At 42.4% G+C, this 12,663-nt stretch overlaps 1 protein-coding gene across 1 annotated transcript; it reads left to right on the plus strand.

Moving 5' to 3' along the window:
* The first annotated feature begins 7,430 nt into the window (after nt 1-7,430).
* Nucleotides 7,431-12,508, plus strand: il22ra2 (interleukin 22 receptor, alpha 2). Its single transcript, XM_072677058.1, has 6 exons — nt 7,431-7,535; nt 7,654-7,786; nt 7,948-8,126; nt 10,305-10,474; nt 11,949-12,124; nt 12,472-12,508. The coding sequence occupies exons 1-5, from the start codon at nt 7,475-7,477 to the stop codon at nt 12,096-12,098; spliced, it is 693 nt and encodes a 230-aa protein (XP_072533159.1). The 5' UTR covers nt 7,431-7,474; the 3' UTR covers nt 12,099-12,124; nt 12,472-12,508.
* Nucleotides 12,509-12,663: the final 155 nt, after the last annotated feature.

A 12,663-nucleotide genomic window follows, 5' to 3' on the forward strand; every position in this document is an offset into this window, starting at 1 on the left:
AATCCCGCCAACAGCCTCATACAAAAATCTTTGAGCGCGAAAATGACGTCACGGCGCCAAAATGCACCAATCAGCGCAGCGCAAAAGCCCCCACTCTGTTCTGCAGAAAGAGCACAGCGGCGCCGTGTGTCCAAACACTGCAGCGCAGGAGATTTCCTAAATGACGTAAAATGACAGGTCAAGACCAGCTTTAGCTGTAGCAGGAAGCTGAGAAAGGCCCGTCTCCCTCCACCCATCCTCACCCTCTTCTATAGAGGGACCATAGAGAGCATCCTGAGCAGCTGCATCACTGCCTGGTTTGGGACCTGCACAGCCTCTGGCCGCAAGACCCTCCAACGCATTGTGAGGACAGCTGAGAGGATCATCGGAGTCTCTCTCCCCTCCGTCATGGACATTTACACCACCCGCTGCATCCGCAAAGCAACCAGCATTGTGGATGACTCCACCCACCCTTCACACAGACTGTTCTCCCTCCTGCCATCAGGAAGAAGGTACCGCAGCATCCGGTCCAACACGACCAGACTCTGCAACAGCTTCTTCCCCCAAGCCATCAGACTTCTCAACCCAACTTCTGAACTGATGTCCTGTCTGTCTGTCTGTCTCTCTCTCTCTCTCTCTCTCCATTTACCCCAGATAAAATGGGAAACATTTTTGCACAAAGCATTTTGCACTAATAACTTTACTACATCACTGGACTCAATATTTATTGCACACTGCATAATTTGCACACTACCCCAATTATTTATTATTCTCTGTCTGTACTGTGTTGTGTTGCACTTGTGTTTTGTATGCACTGTCTATGTTGCACCATGGTCCTGGAGGAATGGTGTTTCATTTCCCTGTGTACTCTGTATGTAGTTGAAATGACAATAAAACCCTCTTGACTTGAGGTAGTTTTTAGATGGTCTAAGCTGGTCTTTGATGGTCAGTCTGGTTAAAAATATGGGCGCTGATGGAAATATGGATTAAACCTACCCTATATTAATAACCCAGCAAGTAGTGTATGTTTTTATGTGAGTTTAATGGACTTAGCTGGTCTATCAACCTGACCACCCTGGCCAAGCTGCTTGTCAACTCAGTCATACTGTTGACGGGCTTGGTCATGATGGTCAACTGGAATGGTCTTGCTAGTCGACCAGCCTGGTCATGATTTCCATGCTGTTTGACCAGCTAAACCATCAAACTCAAATGAAAACATACCCTATGCTGACCAAGAGCTAAAGTGGTCAATCAGCTTAACCTGGACAGGCTGGGTTGGGGTTTTTTCAGCAGGGAGATCTAAAATAAAAATATAAACCTCACAATTCAGAGGTGTGACCAATCACAGAGCAGTGCAGATGATGCCTGGGGATTTCAGAGACTGGCTACATCAAGGAGATCATCACTGATGTTACTGTCCATCACAACACACCCCAACCAGAGGCCATGGATGACTGCAGAGGTGTGTGTGCTGCTGAGAACCCGAGGTAAGGCCTTCGAGTCAGGGAAAAAAGGCAAGCATGAGAACAGAAAGGGACATCCTTTCCTGGGTCATCAGAGAGGCAAAGTGCATCCAGGTCATCACCAACTACAAGATACTTTCCACCACCACCACAACCACCACACTACCATACCTCCTTCCAACAACCAGGCACTTTGCCCGACCACAAACATGCCAAGACCACCTTCATTCCTGTGCCAAAAGCGTCCTCAACGTCCTGCATTACTGCATGACTATCGTCCAGTTTCTCTTACACCCAGCATTTGAAAGGCTCATCAAGAACCAGCATTTTGTTCATCGACTTAAGTTCAGCATTCAACCCAATCATCCCTCAGTATCTTCAAGAAAAGCAGAGCCTGCTGGGCCTAAACACCCGGAACATGCTGAACGATAAACAGTGTCTCTGCTTCCTACAGACATCGAGACTCATCTCTCTATTCCCATCCTCACTGCATTCTAAACGGGTCCTGTAGAGGGTATCCTGAGCCGCTGCATCACTGTGCCATGGTCGGGGTAAAATGTATACTGCAACTGAATGAAGACCTATACTGCAGTACCATCCAGACACACTAGATAGCAGCAAAGAGGACAGCACAAATCGAGTGGGCGTGTCCTGTAGTGGGAGGGCTTTGTAGAATTACAATTTGCAGACCAACACTTGTAAATGTTGTGCCAATAAAATGTATGATTTTGGCAGATTTAAACATACTTTGAAGGATTTTGGAAAAGACGTATCTTTATCTCTAAACTCTATTCACAAAATGCTCCTCTGTGTATTTATAGTGGAAAAGGGGGGTCTTGTTTAAGCCACATCCCTGGTTTTTGCATCCCATGATGAATGTGAAGTCACACTGTAAGTCCCAAGTAATGTGTGTAACATTAAGAATTGCCACTACTGATTACATTAGAATGGCTGGTGTAACATAGAGGGTAACAATACCACCTTCCCTATATGACTAGGGCTCTACACTACACTAAAAAAGGCCCCTAAAGCTACCTACTTATTTTAATGTAAGTCACACATAGCCTCTGCATAAAAGTATCAGCCAAATGCCATTAATGCAGTTAAAAAATATGTGTGCAACTGTTCCAAGCTGTGTGTTACTACATACTGCCTGAAAGATTTAGTGAAAGATGGTTGGTGGTCTCTGCTGAAATGGTCACTGCTGAAATGGTCACTTCTAAAACGCTTCATAATGCAATAAACAGAATTAAGGCATAAACAAAGGCACTTAAAGCAAATGTTAGTCAGTTAAATCAAATTCAGTCAGATGTTTAAAATCAGTTTTTTTTAATTTATGCAGGAAGAAAGATAATAACATCATAACATAATAACGTCACTGACATATCAAATTAAAATGAAATAAGCAGAGTAGAGAGACTGAGAGAACTGGGCAAAGATTGAAGGATGACCCAGTGGAGATTTGCCTGACAGGAAGCTTTCGGATGCATTTTTGGGATATAGTTTAGTTTCGAAAGGCTCGTCAGAATTGTGTTCATTGACTTCAGTGCAGCATTCAACCCAATTATCCCTCAGCACCTGGTAGGAAAGCTGAGCCCGCTGGGCCTAAACACCCAGAGCATGCTGAACAGTGAACACGTTCAACAACAAGTTCACTGGTGTACACATTGTGGAGAACCTCCCCTGGACCCTCAACACCAGCTCCAAAGGCAAGAAAACCCAGCACTTTTGTTCTACTCAGGTACTGTAGAGGGTATCCTGAGCAGCTAAATCACTGTCTTGTTTGGGAATTGCAATGTCTCTGACCCTTAATGTCTCACACCCTTAAGCAGATACTGAGGACAGTTAGTTTAAATAACAAACTGTTCAGAAACCTGGAGGCTTTAATTGTATTTATTTGTTGACTCGTTTTAAAGGGTCTATGTAAGAGAACCATATCTGAAAAAGTCTGTGAAGACACATCCAAAGCTTTAAAGAGTCTTACTGTAAAGGTGCTATACTTGTTTTAGTATTCCATTGAGGCATCAATGGAAAGTTATTTTTCAGCAGCCGAAAGTAGTTCTTCTTTGGCAATGTGCAAAGAACCCATCATGACTTATCCTCTTAGCCCTATACCTGTTTATGCGGCTTATGACTGAATATATTGCCATTGATGTTCAGCCACATTTTCTGGAACAATTCTAATATAAACAAGTCATATTACCTCATTAATAAAATCTTGTGAATTTGATTGAAAAGAGCACAGCTATAATTTTCATTTATCATGAAATGCATTCCTGTGAATAGCACAACACCGGTGTCAAGCTGTCAATGGCTGATCAGCTGATCAGCACAGTGATTTATCAGTCTACTCAGGCTTTAGTAGAGTTCAGTAACACAGATAAATAACTGATCAGCACAGTGATTTATCAGTCTACTCATGCTTCAGTAGAGCTCAGTAACAGTGAGATAAATAACTGATCAGCACAGTGATTTATCAGTCTACTCATGCTTCAGTAGAGCTCAGTAACAGTGAGATAAATAACTGATCAGCACAGTGATTTATCAGTCTACTCAGGCTTTAGTAGAGCTCAGTAACACAGATAAATAACTGATCAGCACAGTGATTTATCAGTCTACTCAGGCTTTAGTAGAGTTCAGTAACAGATAAATAACTGATCAGCACAGTGATTTATCAGTCTACTCAGGCTTTAGTAGAGTTCAGTAACACTGAGATAAATAACTGATCAGCACAGTGATTTATCAGTCTACTCAGGCTTTAGTAGAGCTCAGTAACACTGAGATAAATAACTGATCAGCACAGTGATTTATCAGTCTACTCAGGCTTTAGTAGAGCTCAGTAACACTGAGATAAATAACTGATCAGCACAGTGATTTATCAGTCTACTCAGGCTTTAGTAGAGCTCAGTAACACTGAGATAAATAACTGATCAGCACAGTGATTTATCAGTCTACTCAGGCTTAATGTATGTGAAATTAATTTTTAAATTATATAAAGTTTTTATAGATAACAGGGCATCATAAGCTAACCGGTGTCTTCCATTGCTATACAAGGAGAAAGACTATATAAAGAAATGTCAAAAAACTCCCCAAAAAACTCACACAAAAAGTGTGTAAATGTAATTTTTGTCCAAGCCATCACTTTAAGGTCATCTCCTCTTGCTCACGAACTTCATGAACTTGCATTTCTAAATCCAGAGCATGCATTATGAGATGGAAGGGAAGTCAAGGTTCCTCCCAATAAATGCACGTAATCTGACAATGGCATATACAATTAATACAAATGCGTGGGTGGCATGGGGGGAACCCACCTTTTAGATTCTTCTTCTCCTGTTGCATGAAGAGAAGAGACATTACATTTTCTGCTAGCTGTTGTAAATCATTTGTGAATCCGTGTCCTTTATTTACTGCATGCGATGTGGAGGCAGGAAAACGAGCATTCTTCAGAGATCCTTTCAGCCTGAAGCTATGAGTCCAGAGAATAGCGTGAAGCATCCTAAGAAATAATGCCATTGGGAAGCGTCACAGTTCACCACCAACACAAAGCTCACACAGGGGAAGACTGTAAATCAGACAGAGGAGAATGGGACACGGCAGAGCAGGGTGGAGGTGCCAGGACAGCTACTGGGAGAACAATAAAACCACAGCAACAAAAGACCCCAAAGCTTGGTCAACAAAAAAGTAGCCTTTCCCTTCTGTGCAGTGGACGCCATGAGAAAGATCCATGAAATGTTTGTTTATCATTTTCACACATTTAGTTACATACATCGACTCTGATGAGAATTAGAAGAAAATGATCTGCTGTGCCTGCGGTTTGCATTGTCCTTCGCTCCGACTGCCCGGTGCCTATGGCTGCTTATTATTAGTTAATGTTGTAAAGAAGTAACCTGAAAACATACATTACCTGTAAAGTAAAGAATTGGCATACTTCCAACAGTTGACAAGCAGTTGACACACCAGGCCATAAGACATCAGGATTTCAGTATTGCATCATTGCATCAATTTCTGCTTCGTTCTAAGCAAAAACTAAGAAACAATAAAAAATCAACAACCACAGGTCCCCCCACCCCCCCCACCCCCCCCACCCCCCGCCTGCTGTGTCCAACAAGACCCCCTTATTTTTACATTCTTTTTACAGTCTTTAAATTAAGAAATTGCAAATGCATCAATATTGTCCATTAAAATACATCATATTTTATTCTACAAACCATCGAGTGAAATTAAGTGCTTCCTGTTTTTACCCAGTAGGTAAGAATAACTTGCTACAATGAGAGCATGTAAAAGTAAGGCAATCTGCGCTACATGTAGCTCTTCCATTCCCACAAACACCCTCTGTAATATTCACTACTGGATCCAGGTGCAACTGCACGCTCAGCATTTTAGACAATGTTTTAAAAACATTCTACAGTCCATTTTTTTAATTCAATTCAATTCAGTTAAAATGTATTTATATAGCACTTTTCACAACGAATGTTGTCAACAAAGCAGCTTTACAGAGATCCGGGTTCGAGCCTCTTTTGTGCACTTATTGAAAACAAAACTAAAGTCTGAAGGCCCTTAAACAAGCAGAAATTGAAAGTGTCAGCAGTAATGACCTGGCACCAGAGAGGAAAGTCAGCATTTGCTGATGTCTACAGGGTTCCAGACTGTCCATAACTGCAAAGCATTTGCCTCCAAATATAAAAACATATACAAATACATATATTTAAAATTACGTTAGTTTACAGTGTTAAAAAGTGGCTGTAATTAATCAATTGTAAATGCAGTTTTTATCAAACTAGTCTACACTTCAGTCACACCTTGATTTCTCAATTCATTAAAAAAACAATGAGGTGCTTGAGTCACTGTCCAAATACTTGTGGATCTGACTGTTGTTTGCAAATGTTTGAGATATAAGAGGGTTTTAGTTGATGAAAATGACCAATAGTAGTGGTGTTTTCTGTAAATCACCATTAAATGCGACTCATTCTTGACTGTTCCCAGTTTTGCTCCTTTTTAGATTTTCCACCCTGTGTTACAAAAGACGTGTATTGTTTTAGCAGGTGCTTCTACATTGTGGACGTGATATTTGCCGGATGACACATAAACAATGCCCAGCAGAACAGAAGGTCGTTGTGAAAGTTAGGTTGAAAACGGCGGTCACAGAAATGCCACATTAACAGTAAAGGTGAATTGAGAGCGTGGTGGATAAAACCAAAGATGAGGAAACAAAAGAAAAGGTCATGTGTAACACATTTCACGCCACTCTCAGGTAATGGAGGAAATGTGTTTATGACGTTCCCAGATTATTGTGGCTTGCATTGTCTTTATTCTGCTGCATAGACTAACCTGCAGAGTCATCATGTAGGAGGGGAAGAGGAAGCAGGAAGATAAGAGCATGACAGCAACAGTTTAGTCATTTTTCAGTTAACATCCATCCATCTTATTATCTGGAGCCCTAATCAGAGTCATTGGTGCAAAGCATGAATACCCCTGGATAGAGCACCAGTCTATTGAAGGGTACCACACACACCCATTAACATGCCAATACCTTGCAGCAATAAAGCATATTCAAGTCACCTACCATGTGCTTTTTGTTTTTAGGAGATGGGATGAAATCTGACCACCCAGAGGAAGCCCACATGGGAATGGGAGAACACACCAAACAGTTCACAACTGGTAACATTACTACTGAAAGATTTTACCCAAATGAATCTGAAACCAATAAAATGTTTTGTTTTTCTCCCTAAATCTGACCTGAGATCAGATTTTCATCTATGTGAGCCTTTGCTTTCAGGAACTAGTGTGACAACCTTGAGCAGCAATAACTGCAACCAAACTTTTCCAGTAACTGGCGATCAATTCCTGTACAACGAGTTGGAGGAATTCCTCCAACAAAACTGCTTCAGCTCAGTGATAGCTTATGGGCAGTAAAGCTTATTGGCTGACGGGGGGACGGGGGGAGGGGGGGGGGGTGGGGGAATTGCAGAAGCCGGAATTAGAGAAGTCTAGAAGAGGCGAAGCATGCAGACCTAAACATTTCAGCCGAGAACATGTCTGTCCTGGCCACACTGCTGCTACTGTGTGATGTAGTGCTCCTCAGCGGTGCAGACAGTAAGTTCCAGCAGCCTCTGCTTTTATTCTAGCTCTGCTTGGGTGTGGTGAGCCTTTACCAGGTATCCTGCCGTCTGAGAATCTAACATGGTCACGTCACCACTCTGTTTTTTTAAAGGCACTCTACCTCTGCAGGACGACGTGACGCCCTTCGAGGTGGAATTCCACTCACTGGACTTCAGAAACGTCCTGCACTGGAAGCAGCATCCTAGCGGCCCAAAGGATTTGCAGTATTTTGTGCAGTATAAAGTGTACGTTTGTGAGATTCATTATTAACAATATACATATTAATGATATTAGTGTCTAAAATTTAAAACAGTTAATTTTATGCTAAATCAGACCAAGCTCCCCTCGAAAGCTAGCTGAACTTTGGCTGTTTGGGTGAGTTGCTTGTTGTTTGTCTTGGTTTCAGCTATGGAGATAAGCAGTGGAGTGCAGCTAAGCTCTGCCAGGCTATCCATGAGTTCCAGTGTGACCTGAGCCAGGAGACATCAGATCCCAGAGAGTGGTACTATGCCAGGGTACAGGCTGTGTCTTCTAAGGGCCTGTCAACATGGGCCATCAGCTCCAGGTTTCACCCGCAGTGGGACAGTAAGAGCCAGTCTATCACTTTGCATGCCTGTATATAAAACAATATATTGTGATTGGCTGTGAGATTGTCAGCTTAACCATTCCCAAACTTCTCCAGTTTTTAAAATGACAACCCTTTACCTAGTTTATGTAATCAGTCCTTCATTAAAGTAAGGCAGGTGAGCTGCTGGTGGAACTAAACAAATCCCTACAGATCACAAAGAAGTTCCTAGAAGAGCCTGTGTTTTTCTAACCTTGGCCAAATGACCCCTTTTGTTGTATTTTAAATGAAGACGTAGGAAACATCTATGCAGTTAATCAAACATAGAACACAATATGTCCAGCAAATCCTACAGCACAGTCTTCCGTCGCATAAATACATTCATGGATCATCTTGCTGCACTGTTTGTTTAAGATCTACTCACAATTCCTCTGATGTTTAGGTCAGGGAACTGTAAGGGTCATTCCAAAAGCTATAATTTGTGCCTCTTTAGGGGGTCTGTGGTGGTCTTGAGTGAGGATTTGCTGATATTTTGTGGAATCTATTCTTCCCTCCACCTGTGCAATATTGCCACTGGCAGTTAAGCAACCCCAAAGCATCACAGATCCACCCCATGCTTCATAGTTGGCAAGGCATTCTTTTCTTTTTTCTACAAATGCACTTTAGCTGATTGTGGCCAGAAAGTTAGACTTAAATCAGTCCACAGCACCTTTAGAATCTAGCCGTCGCATGTAAATGTAAAGTTTGTGACAATGTCACAGCAAGGTTTTGTATTATTGTATTATTAAAACTAGGCTTGTTCAAACAATGCTACACAGTGAAAAGGTACACCACCAACTTGACTCCTTTACCAGCATACAAGTAGTTTACTACTAGTTTTTTTTTTTTGGACTTCCACATCTCATCTTGTCGTCACTTGGCTCCAGAATTGTCATTTCTTAACAGTCTATGTAGAATGTAGAATCGCCTTCCTTCGCTTTGTGGGCTTCGTTTTCAGACCTTTAGTCAGTTGTGTAGAAGAGCCCATGCTTGCTGAGTATTAACACAACATATGAAGAGTTAAACAATGGACAAAGCTTAGACATTTAATGAAGCTGACCGTTCCAGATTTGAACTTGTGTAATGCCTCGGCCCAGTTAAGGTCTAATACCTGGTCCAAAAAATCTGAGCCTTTGCAGTGCTGGGGGTGTCCAAACTTCTGCATGGGCTAAACGGATTTATATTTTTCTCTTTTTTAACATTACAATAGACAGAGTAATTGAGTTTATCCTGCTTTTGTTGGAGTAACTGTCTCTACAGTCCAGGGAAGGCATTCTACTAGATTTCCAAGCATTGCTGTGAGGTTGCATTGGTTGCATTCAGCCACAAGAGCGTTATTGAGGTCAGGCTGTTAGATGATCACCAGCACATCTCATCCCCAACTCATCCTAAAAGTACTTGATATAGCACAATCATTTCAGAAAACAGTGTCATTCCCACTGATCCACAGCTCAATGGTGGTGGTGGTGGAGGGTGGATAACCCTCCAGCCCATGCCTAGCATTATGCATGTTGCCAAAAGGTTCATGTTTATCTGCTCCATGGAGTCCTATTCTATTTGCAGTACTTCTCTACAGGGGCTAGACCAGCTGTTTCAGCAATGGGTGCAAGTTAAAAGTTAAAATAGATGAACACATTCATTAGAATGGCAGTGGTGGCTCAGTGGTTAGAGTGCCGGGCTCTCAATAACAGGGTTGTGGGTTCGATTCCCGGGCTTGGCAAGCTGCTCGGCAAGCTGCTCGGCCAGCTGCTCGGCCAGCTGCCACTGTTGGGCCCTTGAGCAAGGCCCTTTACCCTCTCTGCTCCCTGGCTGCTGGAGTTGGCTGCCCACTGCTCTGGGTGTGTGTGTGTGTGTACTCACTGCCCCTAGTTCACTAGTGTGTGTGTGTGTAAAGTCAGAGGACACATTTCACTGTGCATAGCAAACTGTACAGTGACAAATACATGCACCTTTAAGGGGTGCCTATAAACATTTGGGCATATTTTAAATCCCCTTCCTAATTCATCCATGGATACATAGGCCTAACCGTAGAATACTGACTATGATCTTTCCATTCGTATCAATGAAATGATTAAACTAATTAGTCTGAGATCTCTTCTTAAACAGGAACATGTTGAACACAAATTAAATAAAGTGAAATATGTTCTTTTGCATGACAGCCACCTTCAGCCCACCGCGAATAAGGCTGAACATGACGGAACAAGGCATTGTGGTACACATCAGACCTCCGCGGTCCCCTCTTCAAGGAGGAAGGCACACCAGAATGTCAGTTACAAAACTGCAAAAGCTGATATTCAGGATATACCTCATACATAACGGGGTGGACAAGGTACAGTAAGCAAGCCAGGGTCTGGACTTGTCATTTAGGTTTTGTGAGTGCTTTGCTATTATAAGATGATGTGTTCAGTGTGTTATGTATATATGTATATGTGTCAGGATACAGTTGCTCAGGCTGTTGCTCAGAACTAGAGGTACAACAGAATGACTAACACTAATTGTGCATGGAGAAGAACGAGCTACAGGGTCATATTGTACATAAGTAAAGTAGGATGTGTCTTCTAATGAAGTGGGCAGGCAGTACGTTGACAGTGTGCAAAAATCCCAGCAATGCTGTGGTGCCAGATAGACTTACACAGTGCAATACATTACCCCGCCACTGCTGTGTTAGGGTCACTGCTGTGCAGAGAATGGTCCACGACTCCAATAATACTGCACCTGGGCAGCAGAAGTCTGTGCAGCCACAGATGGGCTGCTGTCAGTATCTGTAAATATACACTCACTGAGCAGTTTATAAGGAAGACCTGTACCAACTACACATTCATGCTATTATCTGGCAGCAGTGCAACACAATCATGCAGATACAGGCCAGCAGCCATCAGAATAGTCATGGAGTGTGGCATGAGGGAGTTAACAAATGGCGCAATCAAGAAAACGTCCAGTGAGCAGCAGTTCTGTGGACAGAAATACCTGGTTAATGAGAGAGGTCAGCAGAGAGCTGCCAACACTGGTTGCAGCAGACAGAAAGGCTATAGCTCAGATGACCTTTCTGTACAATTATGGCGAGCAACGAAGATCAGAATGCACCACACATTCAACCTTGAGGAGGATGAGCTTCAACAGCAGAAGACCAGAAGACATGGGTCAGCCAAGAACAGAAAGCTGAGGCTGCAGTGGGCACACCTGGAAACCTGGAGTTGAGGCTCTCAGATGGTGGTGTCAGAATTTGGTCCCAACAGAATGAATACATGCACCCAAACAGTCTTGTTGTCAACAGTGGTTTAACAGCGTGGGGAATTTTGCTTTCTTGTGTTATTAATACTAATCAATCATCGCTGGAATGCCACCACCAATTGAAGTGTTGTTGCTGACCATGTACATGGTCTTTATTTCCAGCAAGATAATACACCATGTTGCAAAGTCATCTTAAACTGGTTTCACGAACATTGGTGTTTAGCGTTCTTCAGTGATCTTCCCAGTCACTGCCACTGAATATAGTAGGACATCTCTGGGATGTGGTAGAACAGGACATTAAAAGCACGAACGTACACATGAACATGCAGGAACTGTTTCTCCAACATTTTGTGGAGTCCATGCTAGGAAGAATGGAGGCTGTTCTGAGGGCAACAGGTGCCCCAACCCAGGATTAGTACAGCGTTCCTAATAATTTGCTCAGTGAGTATATATATTGTACATGGTAAATACCTCATACCTAAACTCATTGTTTAACCAAAATAAAGTCTGTGGCTCCATTGCAATATTCTTTTTGTGGACCTTTTGTCATGTCAACCCACTTTGCCTGGCAGGACACCTATGAAACTGACGGTTTCTCCAAGAAGGTTGTGATTAAGGCCATAAGTCCCAAAACTTCCTACTGCCTACAAGCTGTTACTGTCACGCCCCGCTCTGGTCGCACAAGTGTGAGAGGTCCTAGTACCTGCATCACCACTCCATGAAGAGCAGGATTCGTGGTCTCCCACAGGTAAGCCTAAACATATCCTGATGTACTGTCCTGCTTTAGTGGTGAGAAAAACTAAAATGGTCAGTGTTGTCAAACAGTCCTACCATTTTGTTTGCTCCACATAGTTCCCAGAGTAATCGTCTGATTTTCAAGTATTGCATCTTTGATAACAGCTCAATTCAGGTGCTTCACCTTCTAAAAAGAAAAAACTGGAACTGTGATCCTTCTTGCTTTGGGGCTAAGATTATGGCCACTGATATTTCTTACCATTGGATACTGAGCTATTTGGTATTTGTAGAGCACATCTGATCACTTCCAGTTGTAGCCTAGGCCTGGTAAAAATCTCCTCTACTGTTTTCTGCCTACAGGAAGAGACTGCTTCTGGATTCCTTGGTTAAACAAGCACAAAAAAAAAAGAAAAAAAAAAAAAGAATCTAATTTCAATGAACGTTTTTTTCCACAATGGTTAAGATCACATAACTTGATTATTTATATATAGTATAAAGTTTATTTGCCAAATGATATGTAAAAAAATAAATGTTCTGCTGGTCAATAATCAT

The sequence above is a fragment of the Salminus brasiliensis genome, chromosome 4 (genome assembly GCF_030463535.1).
Source record: "Salminus brasiliensis chromosome 4, fSalBra1.hap2, whole genome shotgun sequence".
Taxonomy (NCBI): domain Eukaryota; kingdom Metazoa; phylum Chordata; class Actinopteri; order Characiformes; family Bryconidae; genus Salminus; species Salminus brasiliensis.

What these genes read in the sequence shown, in the direction of transcription:
- il22ra2 (XM_072677058.1), top strand. Translation starts at nt 7,475, where the DNA reads ATGTCTGTCCTGGCCACACTGCTGCTACTGTGTGATGTAGTGCTCCTC. An exon ending in GTTTCACCCGCAGTGGGACA is followed by an intron (nt 8,127 to 10,304) that starts GTAAGAGCCAGT and finishes TTTGCATGACAG; the next exon opens with CCACCTTCAGCCCACCGCGA. An exon ending in TACATAACGGGGTGGACAAG is followed by an intron (nt 10,475 to 11,948) that starts GTACAGTAAGCA and finishes TTTGCCTGGCAG; the next exon opens with GACACCTATGAAACTGACGG.